This window comes from Leptonotus elevatus, chromosome 9, assembly GCF_054856555.1.
Source record: "Leptonotus elevatus isolate MCC_2025b chromosome 9, RoL_Lele_1.0, whole genome shotgun sequence".
Taxonomy (NCBI): domain Eukaryota; kingdom Metazoa; phylum Chordata; class Actinopteri; order Syngnathiformes; family Syngnathidae; genus Leptonotus; species Leptonotus elevatus.
The window spans coordinates 9,489,453-9,515,933 of NC_141247.1; the positions used below are offsets into that span (position 1 = coordinate 9,489,453).

At 38.4% G+C, this 26,481-nt stretch overlaps 2 protein-coding genes across 2 annotated transcripts; both read left to right on the top strand.

The window, feature by feature from the left end:
• The first annotated feature begins 530 nt into the window (after positions 1-530).
• tspan6 (tetraspanin 6) lies at positions 531-9,356 on the top strand. The gene is made up of 8 exons (XM_086085674.1): positions 531-729; positions 3,621-3,809; positions 3,903-3,977; positions 4,060-4,155; positions 5,206-5,361; positions 7,970-8,053; positions 8,694-8,783; positions 8,863-9,356. Exons 1-7 carry the CDS (start codon positions 643-645, stop codon positions 8,760-8,762), a joined length of 756 nt encoding a protein of 251 aa, XP_085941800.1. The 5' UTR covers positions 531-642; the 3' UTR covers positions 8,763-8,783; positions 8,863-9,356.
• A 1,816-nt stretch (positions 9,357-11,172) lies between these two features.
• On the top strand, positions 11,173-12,622 carry mid1ip1l (MID1 interacting protein 1, like). Its single transcript, XM_086085771.1, has 2 exons — positions 11,173-11,339; positions 11,489-12,622. Exon 2 carries the CDS (start codon positions 11,545-11,547, stop codon positions 12,061-12,063), a length of 519 nt encoding a protein of 172 aa, XP_085941897.1. The 5' UTR covers positions 11,173-11,339; positions 11,489-11,544; the 3' UTR covers positions 12,064-12,622.
• The last annotated feature ends 13,859 nt before the right edge of the window (positions 12,623-26,481 follow it).

Here is a 26,481-nt window from a genome sequence, read left to right on the forward strand (position 1 = left end):
AATACCCAACAAATTGCTCGTTCGTGTTTGATGCATCGTTTTAATTTTATTGAATTTATTTCTAAATGTAAGAAATTTCAAGCGACTTTCTTGATGCAATGCATGAGTAAAAATTGCGTGTGCAAATAAATTTCCCATTGAGGCTCGTTGCTTACTTTATTTTGAAAGCAACGTCGGAGAGAAAGGTTGACAGACGGCGGCTAACTTGACTAGTGTAAAAAGATTTATTTTGCGACTTGGCAACGAACCAGTTTTGGGGGGGTTTTCACCTTCGGCATAAAACACTAACTTAGAGAATAAGTGTTTCCGTTAAATTAATTTGTCTGAATTTATTTCCAAGTTTTGTTTTCTAACTGACTGTAATTATATGGCAAATTATAATTGCGTTCATCAAATTTGCCAAGATTCGCAACACTATTTTATTGTGAAGAAACAAGTTTAGACACAATGGCTAACTAGATATTGCTAAACTCTTTCTCCCTCGGGAAAAATAAATCTGGCCAGCGACGTCACTTCCTCTCTAGCTTGCCTGGGACGTAAACCCCCCCCTCCCCCCCTACCAACTTTTTCTTCTCGGGGGGCTGCTTTGAACTCAGCTGCTTTGTTTCTTTTAACTTCATAGGCGAACGAAAGAAGCCGAACATGTCACCGCCGTCACGTCGGCTTCAGACGAAGCCGGTCATCACCTGCCTGAAGACTTTCCTCGTCTCCTACAGTCTCATTTTCTGGGTGAGCTGCGACCGTGTCGATGTGGAGGAAGGGGTGGGGGGCAGGAGTCAGGACAACAAGCTAACATACAATGGGCTACAAACAGGCTAATAAGCGCTATTTAAAAACAACAACAAGGACGTTTCTCATTGTAAAGTTATGAAATGTAGTAAAGTTTTACATAATGCCAGTACAAAAACTCGAGGGACTTTGTTGCCGTTATTTGTGAGCACAGACGCCGGCAAAAAAAAAAAAAAACACTCAGACAAATATGGTCTCCCAGGCGGGGAAGCGAACCCACGCCAAACCTGCATCGAAGCAGGTGACGGTTACACTCCGCCACCTGGAGCCCGCCGCCGACGGTTAATTGAAGAGAAGACTTAACCGTCATGACGTCACTTGTTACGCACACGTTACAAGTGCTGTACCATAGCTCCTATTTTTGTCCTGAAAAAAATAAAATAATGTGATTTAAATTACTTTCCATAGGTCTAAAAGCAAAAGAAACTAACGTTAATAATGGTCTCAAAAGTAGAAAATCTAAGGCAAACACACACACACACACACACACAAAAACACTGGCACTGATTGTTTTAGCCACAACGTTCCTTATCTTGTTTTTTTTATATATATTTTTTATATATATCTACTATCTTCAAAGGATTGTTCACTCAGATATTATCACGTAACGATATGAGTATCTGAAGGGTTTTCTTCGAGTCACAGACAGGGCAGAACAATAAATCAACAAATCAAATCAACATTGCAATGTAGATGAATGACATTTTAAAATCGTGAAGGCTGCAATTCGATTGATTGATCTGTAGGCTTATTTTTTTTTTTTTGTAATATGTATTCTATATTCGCGGCCATGCTGGAGCCGGTCCCAGCTGTCTTTGGACAAAAGGCAGGGTACACCAAATGGACAAAAATTGGGCAAACAATCATTCACATCTACGGACAATTTGGTGTTCAATTAACCTACCATTCGGGGTGTACATCTCTCCACAAAAGAGGATTCAATACGATTCTTGATACGCGGGGTACGATACGATTAAAGGATGTAACGATTTTTATGGTTCTATTCAATTTGTTTTCATAAAACTTTTTTACACGTTCAACTATACAGTTGTTTTATATTCTTATATTTAAGTGCAGTGTTATTGTCTAAGCTGCTTCATGTTAAAGTGGTTTACACTATTAAATATATATATATATATATATAGAGAGAGAGAGAGAAATAACTTCTATCTGTTTTTTGATTAACACTTACTATGCAACTGCATTTTAATGTTGGAGCTGGAGAGCAAAGTATTTTTCGACATGGTACTCTGTAAAAAGTTCACAAACCACCTAAATCAAGTACCGGTACAAATCAAGTAAACGGAGTCGAAAATAACACAGAAGTCATTCTAAAGACAGTCCACAACCTATATGTCTTGTTGATAATAAAGAAATGCTCCTATTTTTCTCACTTTATTAAATTGTAATAACATTTCCAGTCCAACATTAAAAATACATTTAAGTCAAGGGCTATACTGACATCACAAAGTTAGTCGATAGAACTTTATAGATTTTAGTTCACTGCTTACATATACATTATCTTACTCCCTGTTCCTTTTCCAAAAACAAATTCAGTAAACAATCAACATATTGATGTCAAAGTCCACTCCATTAGAGTTAGGGGGGGTGGGGGGCATTCAATCTCAAGATAGCGCACAACCTGTATGTCATGTTATTCATAATTGATTTATTGTTTTCAGTCCAACAATAAGGGTTCCAATGACTGACTTCATAAGATGAAAAGTAAAAAAATAGAGAGAGAAAAACTCTAAGGAATTTCAAATGTAAGATTTGTCCATTGATCAGAGTATGTGATGTGATTACTTCCGCTTATGTAGCATTCAGTCCTTTATTAACAAATGAAAAGAACATGTTCACACTCATTTAAGTCTTCTATAATTATTCCAAAAAGACATGAAAATATTGACATTAGTGGCAGAAATCTTAGAAGCAATTGAAGGGAAACTGTTTTTCTGACACTTGAATGTAAAAGCAAAACTAACCGCTGATATCAGTCATAATGTTCTGTGCTCTTCCTGAATATGGCGCTGATACTCACACCCAAGATAACGATTAGTTGCTGCTGCTGCAGGGTTTCTCTTTGTACACTGTATAACAGCCATCTGCAGCCAACACAAAGTTCACTCTAATGCATTTATCTGGCCTCGTTATGGCTGCTGGAGCCAGTAGTGTGCAACCCTGCCCCCCACCTCAGGGAAGTGACTTGTGGACAATTAAAGGCAACGATAACGCCGCAGCCTCAAACTGAGACGGACGCATATAGTTGGAAATGTATCAGTTTGCCTTCACTGTTTTTTTTTTTTTTAAACAGTAATATTTACTTGAAAAAAACTAGTTGGTTTTTTTCACTCAGAAATTCTAAGTACATTTTACAAGGAGAGTTTTGAGTTCATTTTGCCAGTTATAAAAAAGAAGAAAAAAAGAAAAAAGAAGCTACTCAAGGGTTGAGGAACGAAGCCACAATCTTCAGGTTGAGAGACAGCCGCTCATGCAGTGTGTTAGTATATTGATGGTGTCAGGCAGAATCCATGTACCTCCAAGGGACCAGTTTTTGGTCTCATTTTGGACACAGCGGCAATGCAGTATAGTGGTAGAGCGCCCCAAGCTGAAATATATAGTGAAAAAACTTTACTAATTTGTTCAAGTAAATATTACTCTGACACTGATACTGTATGTTAAGGTAAGCATGGATGAAAACACTGAACTCCACAAATAAATTATAGGTACTTGTACTCAATCTGGATCAAGTAGAATCAGCGCATAACTAGTATGTCATAATCACATACGTCGGAACACGGTGATGCTGATTGGCTCCTGCTGTTCCTCAGTTCACAGGCATGATCTTGCTGGCGGTGGGCGTGTGGGGGAAGGTCAACCTGGAGGCGTACATCGCACTGGCGTCCAACGAGACCACAAACGCACCGTACGTCCTCATCGGCACCGGCGCCGCCATCATCATATTCGGCCTTTTCGGCTGCTTCGCCACATGCCGCGGCAGCCCGTGGATGCTCAAACTGGTCAGCAGAGAGGGCCCAAAACTCCTAAACCGACGCCCACAATGCTTTTAATGTTCTAAACAACCCGGTTTGATACGTTTTCTCTTTGGACAGTACGCCATGTTCTTGACCGTGGTCTTCCTGGCCGAGCTGGTGGCCGGAATATCTGGCTTCATCTTCAGGCACGAGGTGAGATACTGGTGGCCAAAGCACGACGTGAGGGATGAGGCAAGAATGTCATCCGTTTTTTCCTGCGTTTGGACTTTTGCAGATAAAGGAAAAATTAGGCATCGCATACAAAAATGCAGTGAAGACCTACAACAGCACAGAGAGCAGCAGGACCGCAGTGGACGCCATCCAGAGGACTGTAAGCTGTAGTGCTAAATTCTTGAATACCAAACGTAAAACTTGTTTTTTTTAATTATTTTGTATCATTATAGTTCATTAGCCTCTATTACTAATCATTAATTATAAATAGTACTGGTAAAAATTAGGGAAGCACTGAAATGAAATTGTTTGGCCGAAACCGAAAAAGAGAAATGCTTGGCCGAAAACCGAAATGCCGATTTTTTTTCCCCCTCTTTTTTTTAAATTATCATTTCATTTATTATAATTAATTAAAATTATAATATTATTATAAAATATTTAGGCCTATTTAGCACGGGCATTTTAACAAAGCACAATATAAATGCGTCCACACCACAGACATCAGAGACATGTTGGCGAACGGTACATTAAACACCAAACGCGGGCTGAGCAACTGAGCGTTTTCTGGCGGTGCAATTGCACTTTATAGTCAATGTACAGTACTTCGCATCGGCGGATGCGTGCGGTGCGGATGACGCATTTGTAGGCTATTTGGAGCGGGACACGGTGCCGCACACTTAAGGCACAAGACGGACACACACTCCTGTGTTTGGTGTTTAATTCATTTTTTTAAATTTCTTTATTTGTTTAATCTATTTTTATCTTTTTGCTTGCGTCACCACAACATCCTCTTTCAGCCATATTCTTCCAGCTTGAATTAGTATTTCACATGCACATTTTCACTATTTTGTATTTTGATCATTATTAAGTGATTTATATTTGGGCTGGGAGGGAAAGCCATATAATTCAATCACAAAAATAGGTTGACAACATTTTTGTGCTGGTAGCTTCACTGGCATGTTACAGCATCCACACGGTCATTTGAAATGTGTGTGTAATGCATTCCAGTGTACCAGCTCCTCATGACTGTAGTAAATGTGAAATACTCCCATTTCATTGATCCTGTTGTTCTTACACAGATGTTAAAGTACACCATTGAGGCCTTTTAAACACCAGCAGTTACGTACTGGAAATGCCCCTGGCCACTGTTTGCACAGATACAGTACTTTGAAATGACAGTAACTCGTAAAATATATTTGTTCACATGCAGTTGCAATGCTGCGGCGTGAAAAACTACACGGATTGGGCCGACACGGACTACTTCAAAGACCAGGGCATCCCCGCCAGTTGCTGCAAAGTCAACACCAAGTGCCCCCCAGACACCCTGAAGGATCTGGACAAGGCTCGGAATGAAGTGTATAACACCGTGAGTTTCCACTTCCACTTGATTGTGTCGTCGTTTTTTTTTTCTTCCATCAATATTTTTATTTGTAATTTAACATTTTCAACTGCACACGAACTTGCAGGAGAACAGAACAACTTCTCAGACACAAAAGACAATTGTAGTAAAAAAAAGAAGACGAAAGCGACATTGTACATTATTGACACAACAACCGAAATTTTGATGATCACTCAAGTATGTCAAGGCCTCCAGAAATCAGTTTTAGACATCCCTTTTCAACGTCCGCCAAGTCAGTGTGTTGGGCAAAGAGCATAAATGGTCTCAAAATCCTTTCAAACAAGTCCTTTTCCCCTTAAAATTAGGAGTAAAAATTCTACTGGTAAATCCTTAAAGATAACATATTTCACAACTTTCTTTATTTCCATCCACAATCTTGTATTTCCCTACATTCACAAACACAATGGAATAAAGTTCCCTTGTCTTCCCCGCGCTTTATACAAGTGTCTGGAATATTTGGATTGCATTGGTTCAATTTTACAGGAGTAATGTAGACACGCATCAGCCATTTGTATTGTAACAATCTTAATCGAGAATTAATAGTTTGCTTATGGGCTTTTCTACAAACTGATTCCCATTCTTCCAATGACAAATTTAGTTCTAAATATTTCTTCCAAGCTTCTAATTTCAAGATTGAGTTATCTGACGAATAGGATAACAACAAATTGTAAAATCCTGAGATGGCTCCCTTTTTTAAAATTATTTTTACTAATCATTCCTTCGAGCTTTAAGATGGGAGGTTTTGTTAGATTGTTTTTGCTTCGCTCCAATATAGCTTCGAAGTTGCAATTATTTGAAAAAGTATTTCCTCTGTACATTATACTTAAACATAACCAAATCAAATGATGTCATATAATCTGTTGGATATAAATCCTGAATTTTTGCCCAGCAGACTTTGAGCAAACGCTGGTGTACACCCTTGACTGGTCGCCAGCCAATCTCAGGACACTTGTAGGCAAACAGCAGGTGTTGGTCAGAACATTAGAATATTAGAAGAAGTCAATTTATTTCAATCATTTCTTTCAAAAAGGGAAACTAATGTTATGTTAGCTCGCCACACACAAAGTGAAATATTTAAAGCCTTTTACTTTTGTTTCAATTGTGATGATTAGGGAATTAACAATTCACAAAATTAGAGTATTTGTTAAGCTGGCAAAACAGTTGCAGCGATTTTCCTCATCCTTGAAATGGTATCAGTCTCTGTTAGTAGGCCTTCGGGATTCCGCTGTAGATTTCCATGACTCAAGCCACTGCAGAAGCCAAAACAATGTCAGAAGTGTCTGTGCTGGGCAAAGGAGAAAAAGCCCATTTTGCATTTCCTTTGGAAATCAAGGTCAAGCACAAAAGTCAAACTGCTTAAAGTCCAGTGTGACGTTTTCCCCCGTCAGTGCTGGTTTGGGGGGCCGTGACGTCATTTGCTGCTTTTGATGAAGTCCACAGTCAACGCAGTTGCCTACCAGGACGTCTTCAATCACTACATGCTTCCTGCTGCCGTTGAGCTTTTTTGAGACGGTGATTTGATTCTCTAACGGGATTTGGCACTAAAAACTACCAATACCTGCTTTAATAGCCGTGGAATAACATAACTTGGTTGGCTGACATTTGATGTTGTATTGTCAAGACGAGGGAGCAGAAACCCTGCAATTCAGACGATCTAAAGAACAATATCAAAGCAGATTGGGCTCAAATAAACCTGAATGTGCCGAAGGGTGATTATCTCCTCGTCACACAGCCTTGATGCTGCAATTAATGTAAAAGGAGGCCCGACAAAGTACTGAGGGCAGATGACTTGGATACATTCTCAGAAGACAACATTTATGTTTGAGATCCTTTTTTGTTAGTCACATGAAATATTCAAATTTTGTGAGACACCGTTTTTTTCCCCCACAATCATCAAAATTGAAACAAAAAGGCTTGACATTTTTCACTTTGTTACGTGGTCAACTAATGTAACATGCAAGTTTCACTTTTTGAAGCAATTTATTTAAATAAATGGATTTTCCTCAATATTATAATTTTCGGACCAACGCCTTAATGGACTCTCTTTTTTTTTTTTATCTTTCAGTCTTCAACAATCCAAAATGGTACTGAGCCTGGATTCAAACCATGAACCAGAATTATGAGGCAGACCTATGCACCCATTCGTCTTCCGTTCTGCCCTGTATTGCATTATTTACAAAAAGAAACCATTATTGTTAACTTTGCTCTCCACTCCAGTTTGTGTATTTGATGTTTTGATTTCCTCTGCAGCCAAAGTAAACTACGGGGTAGACTATAAGTTTCCTTAGGTGTGGTTTTAATGTTCATTTTCATGTTGGAGTAGTAGATTAGAATGGCCACCTCACAGTTCTGCGGATCGGGTTCGATTATGCCCTCCGGCCTTCTCTCCCTGCTTAAGTGGGTATTTTACCGGGTCTTCGGGCTCCCTCCCACAGTCCAAAAACATTTATGTTAGGTTCTTTGTAGATCGTCTATTGGTGTGAATGTGAGCAAGAATAGTAACGTGTCTGTATGTGCAGTTCAGGGTGTAATAGAAATTCCAGCGAGCATTGTTTTTGTTTTGTTTTGCATGCAGGGTTGCTTCTCACTGGTGACTGACGTGATGGAGTCCAATCTGGGCATCATTGCTGGGATCTCCTTCGGAATTGCCTTCTTCCAGGTACATGCTAATGATAGGTTGCAACACCAAACAAAATTAGTGCAGTGATACTTTGACGCATAAGATAGCCTCATGATTTTTTACGAGTTTTAAGCCAAAATTTAGTTACAGGTTAACTTCAAGTATGCCACTGCTTGAATGAAGTAGAAAGAATAATAGTGAACATTTAAGGTACTGTAATGCCCACAGATGTGGGAAAGGAGAGCCACAGTCAGCGATTTACTTGCAGCCCTTTATTGAACAGGACAGTCAAACACATGAATAAGTGTAAATTCACTCCGCCACTCCGACTACAGCTCCTGGTGTCATTCACTAGGCCACGCCCCTTACAGGCGCATGTATAACATATCCATACTACTGTACATACAGTAATTATACTTCATTTAAACCCGTTTATTTCATTACTTTCTCTTAAGCTATGCTGTAAAATAGTGCTTTTTTTTTCAATGACACGTAACACAAAAACATTTTTTGGGTGAGGCTGTACAGATTAATGCCGTTGTAATTAATTCCAACGAGGACAAATTAAACTCATAAGTCAAGGGACTTGGCTTGTGGTGAGAGGTACCTGTTGCAAAAAATAAAATAAAACACACTCACATTGATTCTGCATGTTTTCAATGTTTATTACTGTGCTCAGCTCATTGGGATATTCCTGGCCTGCTGCTTGTCTCGATACATAACCAACAACCAATACGAGATGGTGTAAGAGTGCTTCTGCCTCACGCAGGTAAAAAGATCTCAATTACGTCCAGTTTAAACAAATAAAATCCAAAATGTTTCAGCATTTTGTTTTTATGTCTTTCCAGGTGACTTGTGTTTCTCTCCCAACCTTAATGACTGACGCTCTTGTGATTTTTTAACTTTTTATAGAGTGAGGAACCAAACTCGCTGCTTTTTTTTTTTTTTTCGCTCGCGCAACACGGCAGAGGAGCAGAAGGGAATATTGCAAAGGGAGTAATAAAGTGTAGTTTGATCCAAACATTTCAACTTATAAAAAAAGAATACATGTTAAGCCTATGTTATCGCGTTATTTTGTGCTCAAGCATTGTGTCTACGTTTCTTGTCTTTTAAAAGTTCCATTGCCTTATTTTGTCATTTTGATTAAACATGTATAGGTAAGATGACAAACTGACAAGGGGTTGTGCGTGAGGTTATTTATGAGGGTGATGGCGTATGTTAAGTGCCATCTACAATAACCCACATTTTCATATCAAAGTCATCAGTGTTTATTGCTTTTTCTCTGTGGATGCATGTAAAATAATTGAAGGGGAAAAAATGAATAAAAGGTGTATTCACATAACTTGTGTGTCCTAAACATCTTTACTTATACAGATCCCAAAGTGGATAAGTCTCAAAATGTGTGTACAACATATACACATCTTTTCTGAAACGATAATGCGGTTGTCCCAGATCTCATGTGACCGTGTACAAACACCGCCAAGATTAAGAACAAAGGTGGAGTCGCATGTTGCATTCATACTGCAGAAACTACTGAACATGAAGCATTTTGCAGCAAAATCTCCACACAAAAGGCTTTTTCCCCTCACTTGGCATATTCACCACCATTACTGTGCATGGCATCGATAGAGCGCTACATAGGCCTGAAATACTTGTATGTAGTACTACAGTGTTGCAGCATTTGAACATGGGTGTGTATACTTTATCTCCACTCTATGTCCACACACACAATGTATGCGACTTATTTGAGCATTTACATGGTTAATAACTTGGAGTTAATTAAATAAAAATGCTCAATTGTGGATGCACAAGAATACAATTATATTGTTTCTCTTTAAGGCAGATTAACAATCATATACTTATTTTCTCCTTTGTATATATCTGCATGGGTGGATCAAAATGACCCTGGTATCAATTACAATGATACATTTAATCATTGTTGAATTGTAAACTTCTATTTGTTAAGATATGAGAGATGTTATCAACTTAACCAGTGGTACAAATACTGTAATTGGATGGGCTCCCACACAAAAGCTGTATCAAAATGGCTGCCTTTGCAAATGTTTAGTAGTAACAAATTGTTACATTAACATATGAACAATATCATGAAATTTGAGCACTTAACTTTTGAAAAGGCACAACTATTTTCAATACAACCTTTGTGTCATTAAATGTAGTGTCTGGTGACTTTTGGTATCGAGTTGAGCATTTGAAGATAATATATATATATATATATATAATATCAGATCCTATCTTTTAGCATTATTATTATTATTCTCTCACAGACCATAAAGTGAGGTACAATTGAATGGGTTCCAATATGTACAAGACCTGTATTTATTTATTTTATTTTATTGTATTACCATTGGAACGGCTGTTTTTATTGTATGTATTCAAGTTTAGCAGATTCTGATACGGTACAGTACTTGGGAAAAAAATTGTGTTCTATGGAGATTTGATTGCAAAAAATATTGTACGATGCCTCTGCCATTAGTACTTGAGCATTCTTAGATTTTAAAATTCTTCTCATGTTTTAAATTTTGACTCCGGAAATGTTTTGCTATTTTGTCTGATACATTTGATGACGTCGTAACTCATCGTCACGTTAGAAAGTCACCTGTGCCCCCACCGTACACACACTAATGGGTGCTACACTGTATTGTAAGAAAAACGTCTTATACTTTGTTATAAGAACGTTTATTAATTAGTAATATGAAAAATTGAGAACATTTAAGTTGAACTTGTACGGGACGACTCTTTGAAACGTTACAACGATGAGCGACCGGACAAACACTGGGTGGCGCTAGCGGCCCACAAAAGTAGACATTAGCCATAACGTTAAAAGCCATACTGGGCATCTATTATCTGTAGGCACACTGTGTGACAAAGAGGCTTTTTAGATCCATAGCACAAATAATCCCGAAAAACTAAAAAAGACGGCGTATGTGTAGACACCGGTGTTAGCTCTGTTGTTCAATGTTCAAAGATGCTGACGGCTAATTGTGCGTATTAAAGACGTTTTGATTGACACGAGTGTTGGTGACTCACGATTGGCTCAAACTGGATCATACGCTCTTAAGGTCCGCCTTTATCCGGTCCGCCGGCCAATGGGATCACCGAAAACTGACGGATGGGCCGGATTTGGCTGTCAGCACTGCAACCCGCCGGCGGTGAGGTATATAAACGGATTCAGCCGTTTGTTAGACGAGGAAATTCTTACGTTTCCTTCACGCCGGGTGGTTACCGGAGCCCCCCCTAAAGACTTGGATATTTTGCTACCAGTGACCCCAACTTAATCATTTCATCAAGCTACTTCGAAATTCAGGTAAGTCCTATTTTCCGGATCGAATAATTCATCCTAGTTTGTTTGATGCAGGAAGTCAAGGTCATGCTACTGAAAGGGATTCATTTATGACAGTTTAGTGTATGACCGGTTGAGAACACACAATCTGATCCATGTTGTACACCTTTCAGCTCAAGCCTTAACGCCACCTGCCAGCCACACACTGTAAGCAACCAAGCCTTCAGCCATGATGCAGATCAGCAGCGACTCGGCCACCAACAAGCACTCCCTCATTAACGTCATGCACCGCTTCATCGCGGCGGCCAACAACATGGACGAGACCATCATGGTGCCGAGCCTGCTGCGAGACGTGCCCCTGGAGGAGCAGGCGGCCAGCCAGACGGAAGCCAACAACAATAATAACAACCTCCATGACGACGACGTGCAATGCCCCAGCAAGCAGCAGAGAGACATGTACGAGCACTACCTGCTCCTCAAATCCATCAAGAACGACATGGAGTGGGGTCTGCTTAAGCGAGAGATGAGCAGCGGCGCCAGCTTCCTGGAGATGGCCGTCAAGCAGGAAGAGCAGCAACAGAAGCCCATCACGGGGGCGCTTCCCCTGGACGACAACTCCGACCTGGAGCGACAATTTCACTTTCATCTACGTGGACTCTTTGGGGTTCTGTCCAAGCTCACCTTGCAGGCGGACCATCTCACCAACAGATACAAGAGAGAAATCGGAGGCGGAAACTTTATGAGATAGAAAGCTTTTCGCCGTCCGCCTCCTCCTCCTCCTCCTCCTCCCTCGGGAATGCTTGACGTGATGGGATGTGTCACGGGAATTCTCTTCGCAACGGAGTGGGGCCGTCAGCACTCCCATGTCCTCTCCGTCTCCTCCCTTCCGACATAAACCAGTGACGCCGACTGCACGTCAAAAATTTGAGTGCTTGGTGGAGGTTTAACTGTCCTGAATCCCGATGAAGCACAGCAGCTTACGAATTTGTGTGTGTTGTGCTCGTGTGAATTAAAAAAAAAAAAGTTTGACCGTAGGAGAAATTGGAATGCTGGTTATTCTGTCCCTCCTCCCCCTTGCCCCCCCTTTTTTAATTTTTATTTAAAATGCTATTTTAATGCTGACCTTGAAGGGCTTTCTTCACTTCAGTGTTATCGTAACTTGGCGTGCCTTGACTGTTTTGGCCCTGTTCATTCGCATCACGTTGTCTAACTGCTCAAATGTATCGACAAGGTCTTACGGCTCATCTTATTTGTCCTCAAATTTTATTTTATATTGTGTAGTTGAATAAATAAATAATTGGAACCTTTCTATGGCTTTGTTCTCCTTTCTCAACACATACGCCATTGCATAAATGTTCAAATGTGCATGTTAAGTATTTTTATTTTTGTTATAACAGTAAGTTGCTGTATCTAACAAGTTAAAAAAAAACATTTGCAATTTAGTTTTTGAATAGTCCTCAAACAGTAAGTGTAATCTCAACTTTTGTGTGCTACATTATAATTTAAACAAAGTGCATTTTTATTTTCCTATATTAAAGCACATTTTCAATGCACGATCAGTACAAGAATATGAGTACTAAGTATAATTTTGGTAACATTCAGACTCTGTACACTACTGAATTTTAATGTAGGCCATAATGATGACTTGAATGGAAACTTGGTGTTAAGAAGTTCGCCAGTTTGCATTAGACAATCTTAACAAGTTGTGTAAAGTGCTTACAAGGTGTCTTATGTGGGGCAGGTATAGCAGCTTCATCTGGGATTTACAGGGGATTTACAGGCAGGAAAGGATGCCTCTTAATTTAGCATGCCGACTTAACACGGCCGGCTAGTTGCCTTGGAAGCGGGGGGATCTTGAACTCTTCATTAGGTACGGTACACTAACCAATGATGAGCTCAATTTCAAAGTCAGTCAGTTTAAACATACAGTTAGTTCAGTGAAACAAAAGTTTGCCTTCTCATTTTTTTTGTTTCCCCACTTTAACTCATTCACTGCCATTGACGGCTATAAACGTAAAAAAAAATTTGAACTAATTCTATTTAACATTTTGTCCACTTTTGTTAAAAGTATAAAAATCCAGATTTTTTTATTGTACATTTAGAACAAATATAACATTTGTGATTAATCGTGAGTTAGCTATTGAAGTCAAGTGATTAATATTTAAAATTTTAATCGCCTGACGCGATTTAAAAAAACAAAAGAAAAAATTATTACAAATTAGGGGCATCAGGTGATTAAAATTTGTAATCGTAATTAATTGCATTACTTCAGTAGTTAACTCACAATTAATCACAAATGTTATATTTGTTCTAAATGTACAATAAAAACAATTCCAGGTTTTCATACACTAGTTGACAAAAGTGGCGATAAACTAATAGAAATAGTTCTAATGAATTTTTGACGTCTGTAGCCGTCATTGGCAGTGAATGAATTAATGTGGAATGATCATCAAACAAATGTAAGTATCAAAGACAACCTACTGTGATTTTGCTTAGGGGGAAAAAAATATGTAAAACTGTCTTTCCCCCTAAACTTATAAACTGGTTGGGCCAACCTCAGCAGCAACTGAAATAAAGTATTTTCCATAACAACAACAAGTCTTTCACATCTCTATTGACTCATTTGGGCTCACTCTTACTTGCAGTATTGCAGTAATTCACCGGCAGTGGAGGGTTTTCGAGCAAAAATGGCTTTTTAAACTCATGTTACAACATTTCAGTTGGTTTCAAGACTGGACTTTAACTATAGGCCACTCCAAAACCTTTTTTTTTCTTGGGGTAATTTCTGTAGTTTTTGTAGTAATTTACTTGAGCCTAAAGCTTTAGAAATGGCCTTGTAACTCTTTCCGGACTGAAAGATGTCAACTATTTCATTTCTCATCTGTTCTGGAATTTCTTTGGATTGTGGTATTGCACCTTTCTATGATCTTTTATCAGACAAGTACTGTTTGAGTGACTTTTGATTGAACAGGTCTGGAGGTAACCAGGCTTGGGTGTGGTCAGTAAAAATGAACTGAAAAATGTAATTCGCCACAGTTGATTCATGATTACACAAGGGAGTTTAATGAAATGTATAAAGTACTTTTTCAGACAGGGCCATATAGCTTCCCTGAGTAATCACTGTCTACAAACTGTTTCACTGGAGTCTGGCCAAAACCAGTCAAAATGTTGGCAAATTTCATATATATATATATATATATATATATATATATATATATATATATATATATATATATATATATATATATATATATAATTCTTTTTATTTTATTTTAACTCATTCACTGCCATAAATTCATTAAAAAAATATATAAAAAATTAGGGGCGACAGTCAATAATTTTTTTTATTGGAATTAATTGTATGACTTCACTAGTTAACTCATGATTAATCAAAAATTTTATATCTGTTCTAAATGTACAATGAAAAAAAATTCCAGGTTTTCATACACTTGTTAACAAAAGTGGAAAAATATATATATATATATATATATAATTACCTTATTTTATGTATGTATGTGTATGTATATAATAGAAATTAGTTCAAATGAATGTTCGACATTTATAGCCGTCAATGGCAGCGAATGAATAAAAAAAAAAGAAAAAGAAGAAAAGATTATTAAAAATTTGGGGCGTCAGGTGATTAAAATTTTAATTGTGATTAATCGCATGACTTTACTAGTTAACTCACGATTAATCACAAATTTTATATCTGTTCTAAATGTACAAAAAAAATTCTAGCTTTTCATTCTTAACAATAGAGGGGGAAAAAAGTTAAAAACTAATATAAATAGTTCAAATGTATTTTTGACGTTTTTAGCCGTTAATGGCAGTGAATGAGTTAAAATCTATACTTTTGGTCAATCCATACATGTGGGTATCATTTTTACCACACATGTGGGTGTTATTTTTGTTTGTTTGTTTGTTTACAAATTATTGACCAATCTAAAGTGTTGAAAGTGGCTTGTACTCTGTTGATGCAATGTTAATGATAGTTGAACAAACATGTGCAGTTTTGACGCCAGGGATTTGTTTGATGATCTTGGACATTAAAGTGGGGGGAACTATGCAAACAAAAATAAAATAAAAATTGTGAAGAGGGCATGGCTGTGCAGAATTGTATTTAACATTAAAGTACATCGTTTGTGGTTGGGAATATAAACTTGAATTAGTAAATGTCATCAATTTGTACAAATATACACAATAAAATAAAACAGTTGTTTTTTAGTATTTTTTTAAACTCATTCACTGCCATAAATTCTTTTTTTTTTAAAGATCATAAAAAAATTAGGGGCAAGAGGCGATGAAAATTTCTAATTGTAATTAATCGCATGACTTCACTAGTTGACTCACAATTAATCACAAATGTTATATCGGTTCTAAATGTACGATAATACAATTCTAGGTTTTCATACTCTTGGTAACAAAAGTGGTGAAAAAATGTTAAAATTAAATTTTGATGTTTATAGCCGTCAATGGCAGTGAATGAATAAAAAAAGAAAAAAGAAAAGATAAAAAATTTGGGGCGTCAGGTGATTAAAGTTTTTAATCGTAATTAATCGCATTACTTCATTAGTTAACTCGCAATTAATCAATTAAAAATAATAAATTTCATATCTGTTCTAAATGTACCCCCCCCAAAAATCTAGGTTTTCATACTCTTGTTAACAAAGTGAAAAAAAAGTTAAACTAATAGAAATAGTTTAAATGAATTGTAGACGTTTATAGCCGTCAATGGCAGTGAATGAGTTAATATGAATTGTCCTCAGTGAAGTCTGATCTTCTAAGGGTAACAGTAAATTTGGATTGAAGCTGTTATCAATAATGCATATAAACAATGTCTACCTGGATTTGTTGTCATTTCTGACACTTGGACAGCTCAATAACAGAAATTGGGTCAAATTGACATTATTGATTTGGCACATTACCGCTCTTCCTGACAAACAAATGTAACGTGAGAATGTTTGCAGTTGTGGAGGGTAACCAACAAAACAATCCTCTGACTCCATCAGCAGTATTATCTTTTTCAAGGCAAATTTGTTTTGATCTCATTAGCGTGTTACAAATGTGTCTTTACTGCTATGGCTAATGTCTGCACTTTAAAAAAAAAATAATAATAATTACTTTGATGCTTTCATATTTGAACTGTGGCCTTTTATGCAAATAGAACTCCTTTCAAAGCACCACGTCTAATATTCATCTCTAAGTTCTTTCCCCGCGGTGACAGCACAATCTTACTGTCATAAAGACGGAATGCTTTCACATGTCAGACCTGATAACGCTTTAATTTGGCACTGCAATAAATTAAGTTTATAAATGGTGTGCATGTGGAGGCATAAACATAACCTTTAGTACCGCTTAAGTCAACCTGACATTTGGTAGTTGCGAATCACTGATGCCTTTGTTTCCCCTGCGCGCCCAATCATAAAATAATTAAATAAAAAGACACGTTAAATGGATCAAATACAAAGTATGGCGATCGAATTGCCTCTACGGGCCGAGACCCTCCCTTAGCAACAGCTTCACCACAAACAGCCAATCCGCTTGCACAAGGCTGCCCCCCCCCCCCTCCTAAAGGGCGACAATGACGGCTGTCTGATGAAGGGCATCCAGGAAGTGAGGACGAACACGTCTGCTGCCTTTTTGACCTGTCCTGCTTTATTGCAGTGAACTTGCACCAACAGTTTTTCTCCTTCTGGCGCAGACAGATTGCAGCTTGGCCCGCTTGTTGCGGTTAACTGGGTCAACAAGAAAAGAGACGCAAATGTGATGTACTTTAACTTTGGGAAACCATGTTGCGATATTACTGTCGTTTTCCAGTTGTTGGCGCCACATCGATCATTATCTTGTAATAACAGCACTCATTTCCTGAGAATGCACATCAATCCTCGTGCATGCCCAGACAAAACGGGCCTCCGAGGAGCGTGACACCGTTTCTCTTGTGCACGAGGCTCCCATGCTCGCGTCTTGAGAAAGCCCCGAGCAAACATGAGCAGCCAATCGGCACCAGAGCAGCAGCGCAGGAGTCGCGGAGACTTTGTTTCCTAACGTCTCTGCAGCAACACTCAAGAGTGGACATTGCAATGACCCTGTTGTGGAATGGAGTTGCATGATTCTACGCTTGGCAGACAATTTGACTGTCTGGTGCACCATCATAAAAATGATAAAAAAATTCAAAAAAAATAGTGGGGATCTGATTCTAGTCTATACTCAATGGCAAGCTACCAAACCACGCAGATGGCAAAAATCCATGCGACGTGTAACAAAGTTACACAACTGCAATAAAATGGTAGCAGATCCAGCATACGCGGCAATTTAGATCACCTGAATTGCTCTGAAGATTTGTCCTGTCTGATTGCTTGCTCATGTGCATGACCATCCACCCTAGCTATCTCTAACCCCCCCCCCCCCTTCAACTCTTTCATGCTTATATATTCTCTTTTACTTCCTCTTTCCAGCACATGCCTCCACCTTTCTAAATGTTCCCTCACCTGCTCCATGCTTTCACTGCAGGTCACAATGTCATCCGTGAACGTCATAGGGATTCCATTCTCGGCCCATCTGTCAGCCTATCCATTAGGATTGCAAAAAGAAAGGGACTCAGAGCTGATCCCTGATGCACGCCTCACCACTGCTCTACTGCTCTCGTGTCCTGTACTCGAACAGAATTCTCTGCCACTCCAGACCGGATCAACTAGACAGGGCTGGGAGGGTTACTTTTAAAATGTATTCCGTTACAGTTACAAGTTACCTGCTAAAATTTTTTGTTAGTAACGTAATCCAAGTACAATAACATTAAAGTAATGTAACTTGATTTCTTTGGATTACTTTTGGATTACTCCAATACCGAGGAAGATTATGTTTGGAAGGTGTAACTCACATTATGGTTTGTAGGCTAGCGGTCTAGATAGCAAGAAGTTACAGCGCATACCATGCCGCTGGACTCTCAACTCAAACTGTCGCTCCGAGTAAATTCCAGTGAATACCGGTCGCCATTTCCTCCTCCCGTCCGTGAAGCTTTTTCAAACTGCCCGCGTGTGGAAGACACGACTAGCCAGTTCGTTTGTCCCCACCTCCCCGACATGTAGCAACGGTCCCACTCGCACGGGCGCGCATGTACGCTATCGCTCTGTCTCTCTGTCTCTCTCTCTCTCTCTCTCTCTCTCATTGTAATCCCTCGAAGTTATCCCCATTTTTAATAAATGTACCTGTAATCTGATTCTCCGCTGCGTTTTTTTTATTATTATATACATTATTTTGTGTCTCTACAATGAAAATGCCACACTTTATGCTTATATACACATACAGTAAATACAAGTATATAAGTCCGTGCTTCTGGTGTGTAACTCACCGGAAATACTCAAGCCGATGTCAACAAACATGACACTTGCAGCAAAGAACCACACTTTTGGAACGAGGATGAAACCGACTACTTTATGTAGCGTGGTGAGTGACATAAATATAATGTCTTTTATTGAACGTAAAGTAAGTTAAAAGCAGAAATGACGTTATTTACGCAATTACGTTGTCCATGCGTCGCGGTCCGAACTGGTTTTTCCAATCGAGCACAAATGAGTATGTAAACGGGAGTAACTCTTTGTAAACGTGTTACCGCGATTGTTTCAGAAACCGGAATTCTGACCTTAACCCGAATATCGACTGGAGACCAAATAGACTAAATTTTAGAGTAATATTTACACTTGGAAGAGAGTAAAATAAAGAATTGGAAAAAAATAACTAACACACTACCACCTGAGTTATGCCCCTCCTACTGTTTGCTTATCTCCAAGAGGAGATCTTTTGGTCTCGGATTTACGAAGATTCCAGCTGACACGAGCGATATACTAACACACATGCTTGGCTCAGGGAGTAGATCAGCTGTCTCCCAAGATGAAGGTGTAGTCCAGGGTATACGCGGGTATACGGCGCATACCCACTTCTTTTTCAGTCAGTTTTGCGTCTACCCACCTCTAAATCCTCAATTTTGCGTCTACCCACTTGTGAATCCTCCTGGATGCGCAGTTTTGCGCACCATTCAGCCATGACCACTAATCTGTATATATTACCAGATCGGCTCTGCCAGAGCCGGGCCCTGCTGCCGGCAATCCAGTAATATATAGATCAGTGGCCATGGCCCACCCTCCGCTGCCTCGAACTGGCTGGCTGGCTGCACTCGCTGTCTTATTGGTTAATTAAAGGAAGGAAAACGGATGCGCCTATCAGAGAATGAGTAGGGCGGGTCATGAAGCGTAATCTATTGCTTTAGGTGCCAACACCACTCTAGTTGATTGACAGGTCGCTCCGTTTCCTACGCGATGATCGTGAATGTGAGCCAGGCAGAAATAAATAAATAAACATATTTTCAGTGAGTGATGGCATGCAGGCTATCCGAACATACTGTACATAAAATGAAAACATCATTCACAGGTAAGTTGTTTCCAAATAAATAATTGTTAACTTTTAAACTACTGGAAATATCACTGTACAGTACTTTACAACATACATTACACATTATACAATCCATTATGGTTAAACTGTGCGTGCAATTATGTTTCTGTTTGACAGTGACAATATAAATATTTAGTGTACAGTAATTTTATAACATTACCATAGCTGGGTTAGTGACTTTAGATTACAGCACTTTATTGCAACCTGATGACTTCCTGTTTTAAAAAGAGATGGCTCTGGTGGGACACACTGCTCCCTGCCCCTAATCATAATCCACGGAACATCAAGGCAACATACTCTTCATATGTCTGCCTGGGTCGGAGAGTTTGAAAATAAGATGGCGGTGGTCATGGATGAGAAAACGGTTAGCCTCACTCGGTTCCATTATTCTGATTGCAGAACATATTTCCATGGCACTGATTCTTGGTCAACTACGATCTTTTGTTGTTCAACCCCAAATGCAAAGTCGCGACCTTAGTGCGTCGACGTGACGGGATTCTAGACTGGACCAGTTTTAGGCAGACATGATATCTTTATGAGTCAAGTCAGGTCAACCTGCAGCACGTGTGAATAAAGATCAATACCTTCGGAGCAGTCAGGTTTGCACTATCTCGTATTTATCAGCCCTGGTTTCTCTGGTAGCAAGCTTTACCGCTTCGAGTAAACAACACCCCACTATGTGTTTTAAAATACAAGCATGTGCAGTACTTTAACTCATTCACTGCCATTGACGGCTATAGACGTCAAAAATTAATTTGACCTATTTCTATTAGTTAAATTTTTTTTTCCACTTTTGTTAACAAGAGTATGAAACCCCCCCCCAAAAAAGTACATTTAAACAGATATGAAATTTGTAATTAATTGTGAGTTAACTATTGAAGTCATGCGATAATTTAATCGTCTGACACCCCTAATTTTTAGTAATATTTTCTTTTTTTAATTAGGGGCATCAGGCGATTACATTTTTTTACTGTAATTAATCACATGACTTCACTAGCTAACTCAAGATTAATCACACATTTTATATGTTCTAAAAGCACCTTTTTTTCAGGTTTTCATACTCTTGCTAACAAAAGTGGAAAAAAAATGTGAAACTAATAGAAATAGTTCAAATGAATTTTTGACGTTTATAGCCGTCAATGGCAGTGAATGAGTTAACTAAGGTTGATTTGCATTTATTCCAAAGTGTCAAGTAACATGAAGTAGAATGCGGGCCCGCAGCAACGTCAGGCCCGAATGGTCTCATAGCACGAAGGAAGAACGCGTCATTGTGCACGGCCGGGCCTCACAATACGCCGCCTTGTCCTGCAGACGTAACGAAGGCCGGCACTGATGTCGTTAACACTGCGGTGCGTTCCTTCATCACCGCACAACTCATCAGGCAATTCCACAGACATCACCACGCAAAATACTAAATAGGCTAGATTCAAAGGCACCAAACGGCTCATGAGCCTCCTGCGTTGATTAGATTAGACACACAATCTAATGACGTCCATGTATCAGAAAATCTGCCTCAGGATCCAAAGTGGAACAATGAAACGTCTTACTTGTTGGACGTGGATGGTCATTGTGAAGGTTCGACTCCCTCTTCTGCATCTGGTTAGCCAATGCACCGCTTTGATTGGCGTGAATGGACTGTAACGACGAAATGAATTTTTCGAAGCGCACCAAAATATATCATATAGGTTCATGTTCAGTACTTAAAGTTTTGTGGAAATTTTGTTAAATGTTGGCAACAAACAAACGGACAAACCAATTAATCAAAACAACACATTTTGTCCGTTTTATCTCGGTGGAGGTAATTAACTCATTCACTGCCATAAATGAATTTAAAAAAAAGGTCGTTTTTTTTTAATTAGGGGCGACAGGCGATTACAATTTTTAATTGTAATTAATCACACGACTTCACTAGTTTTTTTTTTTTTTTTTTTTTTTTGAGAGAGCTCAGTATTGTTCATTCGGTAATTTTACCGATTCGACATGTCATCATCATTGCTCTCTAATTTTTATTTTGTATGTGCGTGAGTATGTGCATGTGCGTGTGTGTGAGTGTGTACTCATTAGTTCACCTAAAACCTATTAAAAATCCCATACCGTTCACCTAAACCGAATACTTCAGAATCCAGCTAGAGTCCAGCTAGTTAACTCCCGATTAATCACAATTTTATATCAGTTCTAAATGTACAATAAAAAAAATTCTAGCTTTTCATACTCTTAACAAAAGTGGAAAAAATGTTAAACTAATAGAAATAGTTAAAATGAATTTGACGTTTATAGCCGTCAATGGCAGTGAAGTAATAAAAAAGAAAAGAAAACATTATTTAAAATTTGGGGCGTCAGGCGATTAAAATTTGTAATCATCCAGAAACATTTTTTTTAAATCATAATTAATCGCATGACTTCACTAGTTAACTCACAATTAATCACGCATTTTATATCTGTTGTAAATGTACAATAAAAAAATTCTAGGTTTTCATACTCTTGTTAACAAAAGTGAAAAAAAATGTGAAACTAATAAATAGTTACTTACACTTACAAAGCATCCAATCAGATTGCTCTGTCATCGCAATGCGTTTTACTGTCACTTTTCATGGTATCTGTCGGTCATCCCTCGCTATATCACGGTTCACTTTTTGTGGCTTCTCTGCATCGCATATTTTCTAATCAAATTTATAACGCTGATTATTTCATCTATTGCGGGATTTTACTGTTACTGCAAAAGAAGTTAGCATGGGCTAGCAGGAAAGCGTATGTAAAAGACATAGAATGTCTAACGTTTGGAATTGTTTCAAACTTAATAAAAGAAGCTTAAAGTGCATTGTGCCTGTTGCAAAGTACAACCGGCTTAAGTTATACAACCGCACGTCTACGGTAAAGTAAACTTTGCTAGCTAATTTAAAATAGCCCACCACGGCTAGTGAGAATGAATGGTCAAGGATAGACACGATAGCCTAGTACACTTTCAATCACTTTATTGAACAGAGGTAACAAAAACAAACATATATTCACACACACCCTGCTGCTTAATTGCCTCAGCTGATGTTGCATTTTTTGTTGTATAAATTAACTCTAGGCGGTGTACATGCAAACAGAAAAATATTTAAGCTTGCTGATAGGGTGGATAATGACAGGATGGACATTTTTGGTTCATGTTCGCATTTAGTGAGTCAGCAGCACGATTCGTTTAGGAAAAGACTGTCTGTACTTTTGAATTTCAAAAAGCTTTTTATATCAATTGATATTTCACTATGACAGAGTGGACGTTAAGCTTGATAACATCCAGCTATACACATAATATGATGAGAACGACCATGGCCTCTATTGAAGAAAGACAAGTAGTGATGTCATTGAAAACATTAAAGTTCATAAAGGGGCAATTCCCCCATAATGACAGGGTGGACAGCAATTTCAAGGACATATGCAAAAAGTTGAATATGATTATAAAAATTGAGTAGATCAAAATGACTTGTTTTATCAAATAACTTGACCACTTTGGATATGGATATAGGAATGCCATTGGAATTGATCTGCATTGTAAATCCAGCAGCCTAATTATCTTTTGTTTTGATAACATAGTATAACTTCTCTTTACTGCGATGGGAATGATATACATGAGTGTGTATCTCACAGCAGCTGGAGAATTCTGGAGCATTGTGTTCTCCTCCTCGCAATCCCAACGACACCACCCCGCTCGCTCCTATTTTGACATAATATCGGACTGGCTCGTACGTGGAGCGTTTCTGTTTGGATGGACAGAATCTGTCTGGGCTACTAATAGTCTACAATGTAGGATTGCAGTAGGAAGACAAGGCGGCCTTTTAGCTTGTTTGCTTGTCGTTGCCACCATCAGTTTCACGTAAACAGAGCCCGCATCATCCAATCCTCCGTGGTGCAAGTGCCTTGTATCTGTACATTGCATTCAGGTCATTTGAGGAAAGAATGTATATGGTTATGTAAGGGGTTCGAGTGGGCGTGGTGTCCATGTTGCCTGAAAGAGAGACGTACGCTCAGGGAGGCTTTTGTACACACACGCATGCACGTTAGTTTGGATTCTGTTCCCGTGTGTGCTTCTTTTACAGTGATTATGCATTGTCAGAAGAAGCCATTTATGAGCAACATCACAAAGTTCACCACAGGACAATGGCCTCTTCTCCATGGCAGCTGCACAATTTAATCTAATCTGCAGGGAAACAATAGAACGGCTGTGTGTGGGTGTGGGTGGGGGGGGGGGGGGGCATGTGCATGAATGCCAAGGCCTGTTTTGTCCCAGGAGTTGTTTAACTAAGCACACCCATTTTGAGTTTGCCGTATGTCGTCAACACTTTTTAAATTGAGGCGTTCCCATTGAGTGGGCAAATCTGAGATATGTGGCTCTATTTTCAAGGGCGCACACGAGCTCGACGTTAAAATGGCGAATCTTCATTTTCATGCCAGGGCAAGTTTAGTTTACTATGTTTGGGAATTAGTAGTAGACGGTGAACGGTATGGGATTTTTTCTAATAGGTTTTTGGTGAGCTAACGAATACACACACACTCGCACGCACGCACGCACGCACGCACGCACGCACCCACATTAAAAAAAAAAATCAAAATAAAAAATAAAAAATAATAAAAAAAGCAATGATGATGACATTACCGAATGAACAATACTGAGCTCTTTAAGAAAAAGAGAAAAAAAAAAGTAGTAGACAGTGTATATTCAACTACCAAAAATCATTTTGGTTGAAAGAACAACCAGAAAATAAATTTGTAACAAGTAAAATACAAATAAAGAGCAATAAATGGGAAAGAAAAAACACACACTGCTGTGTGTGCTTTGGCCTCTTAGAGGCAGCGTGGTGCACGCATTGAGATGCACCCTTATATTAAGAGTAGAAGCAGAAAGTAGGTTTGAACTTTATTACCATAAATGGTGTTCACACATTTGGAAGAATATATGCGAGAATGTGAGAATTGTTATATTAACCGTCCGTATGTCAGCGTTTGTGTGTGATTAGTCGTTACTAGAAGGTAAATAAATCCCTTCCCTGAACTTGATGCTAATTTGCTATTAGCCCATCAATAGGATTGTCCATTGACTGCTAGCATTAGCACTGGTAAATTTTCTAAAACCAAGTATGTTTTGTAATTTAATATATTATGAATGTAATTCGTTTTGTTGTTTGTTTGGTTTTACAATGATCTCCAACTGTAGATGTTATATTGTAAAATGAGTTTAAAATGATATTAAACTATTTTGGGGGTTATTGCAGGCAGTTATAAACATTTTGTGCTCCTATCCCCTGCTAATAGTGTGGATTTACTTTTCACTTAATCTTGCAACAACAAAAAATCCCTTCATTGTCAAATGTGCTATCACAGGCTTGAATAGTCACCAACCAACTCAAACATTGATGTTTGCTTTTTCCTTTTAAGTGTGGGTGCATTCAAGGCAGTCTCGATTATTTGGAACACATTGGCGGACCGTACATTTAGTAACCGGGCCTTCTTAATAGCACTACTATCACACTGCACATTACAAACCACAAAACTGTAAGTACAGTTCCATTCAGAATCAGTATTAACTCATTCACTGCCATTGACGACTATAGACGTCAAAAATTCATGCAAACTATTTCTATTAGTTTAACGTTTTTTTTCCATTTCATTACATTTTTTAATGAAAACCTAGATTTTTTTATTGTTCATTTATAACAGAAATAAAATTATCATGCGATTAATTACGATTAAACGGCCCTTATTTTTACTAATTTTTTTTAATTAGGCCCGTCAGGCGATTACATTTTTTAATTGTAATTAATCACATGACTTCACTTGTTAACTCACGATTAATCACAAATTTTATATCTGTTCTAACTTTACAATAATATTTTCCCTAGGTTTTCATACTCTTGTTAGCAAAAGTGTGTGTGGGGGGGGGAATGTTAAACTAATAGAAAAATTTAAAAAGATTTTTTGACGTCTATAGCCGTCAATGACAGTGAATACGTTGATGTAAATAACATGTTAAAAACATGAAAAAAATAAATAAAACGTCACAATCACCAGAGACGCTTATTATTAAATGTAGATGTGTTTTGCTCAACAAAGTTAGTTGTAACAAGTTTTGCTCCTACCAACCAATCAGAGGAAATAAAAATAAAATGATCAAAGACTCAAAGATGACTGAAATGATTGTTGTCCAATGATTCTGATTCTGATTCCAAATTGATGTCAGTGCATCTGGTACAGAAGAGAAAGGCCCTTACTGTCCTCCACTGGTCTAACATTTCAACAGCAACCAATTTAATCAGACATTTTGTGGGATGAGAGAAGTCAAAAGTCGAAAATATGCGCTTTGATGGTTGATCATTATTCAATCTTGCAGACAAGAAGACATTGCGTAATTGGCTGGGTGTAAAACAGGTGCACATAGTGTTGAATAAATCCAACGTGAGTAGCCAACATTTGTATCACATGGGTGAAAACAATGTATTTAATTTCTAGGATTCGTTATTAGTTGTTGTAAATGTATGTTTTATGACCTCAGTTTGACCCGGGAGCAAATCCTTTCTATTTTGTTGCTAGTGCGTTCAGAATAGGCACCAGCAAGTCACCGTGTTAACTGCGTTGTTAGTACATGTCAAGGCGCCTTGTTGTAACTAACGGAGAGCACAACAAGACATGACACCACCTCATTGGATTTCTTGTGTGTGCCGGGTGGGATATATTTAGAGGCGGG

Bases quoted from the DNA above. Each gene is read 5' to 3' on its own strand.
- tspan6 (XM_086085674.1), top strand. From the start codon at position 643: ATGTCACCGCCGTCACGTCGGCTTCAGACGAAGCCGGTCATCACCTGC. The intron at 730-3,620 runs GTGAGCTGCGAC...GCTGTTCCTCAG, and splicing joins CCTACAGTCTCATTTTCTGG to TTCACAGGCATGATCTTGCT. The intron at 3,978-4,059 runs GTGAGATACTGG...GGACTTTTGCAG, and splicing joins GCTTCATCTTCAGGCACGAG to ATAAAGGAAAAATTAGGCAT.
- mid1ip1l (XM_086085771.1), top strand. From the start codon at position 11,545: ATGATGCAGATCAGCAGCGACTCGGCCACCAACAAGCACTCCCTCATT.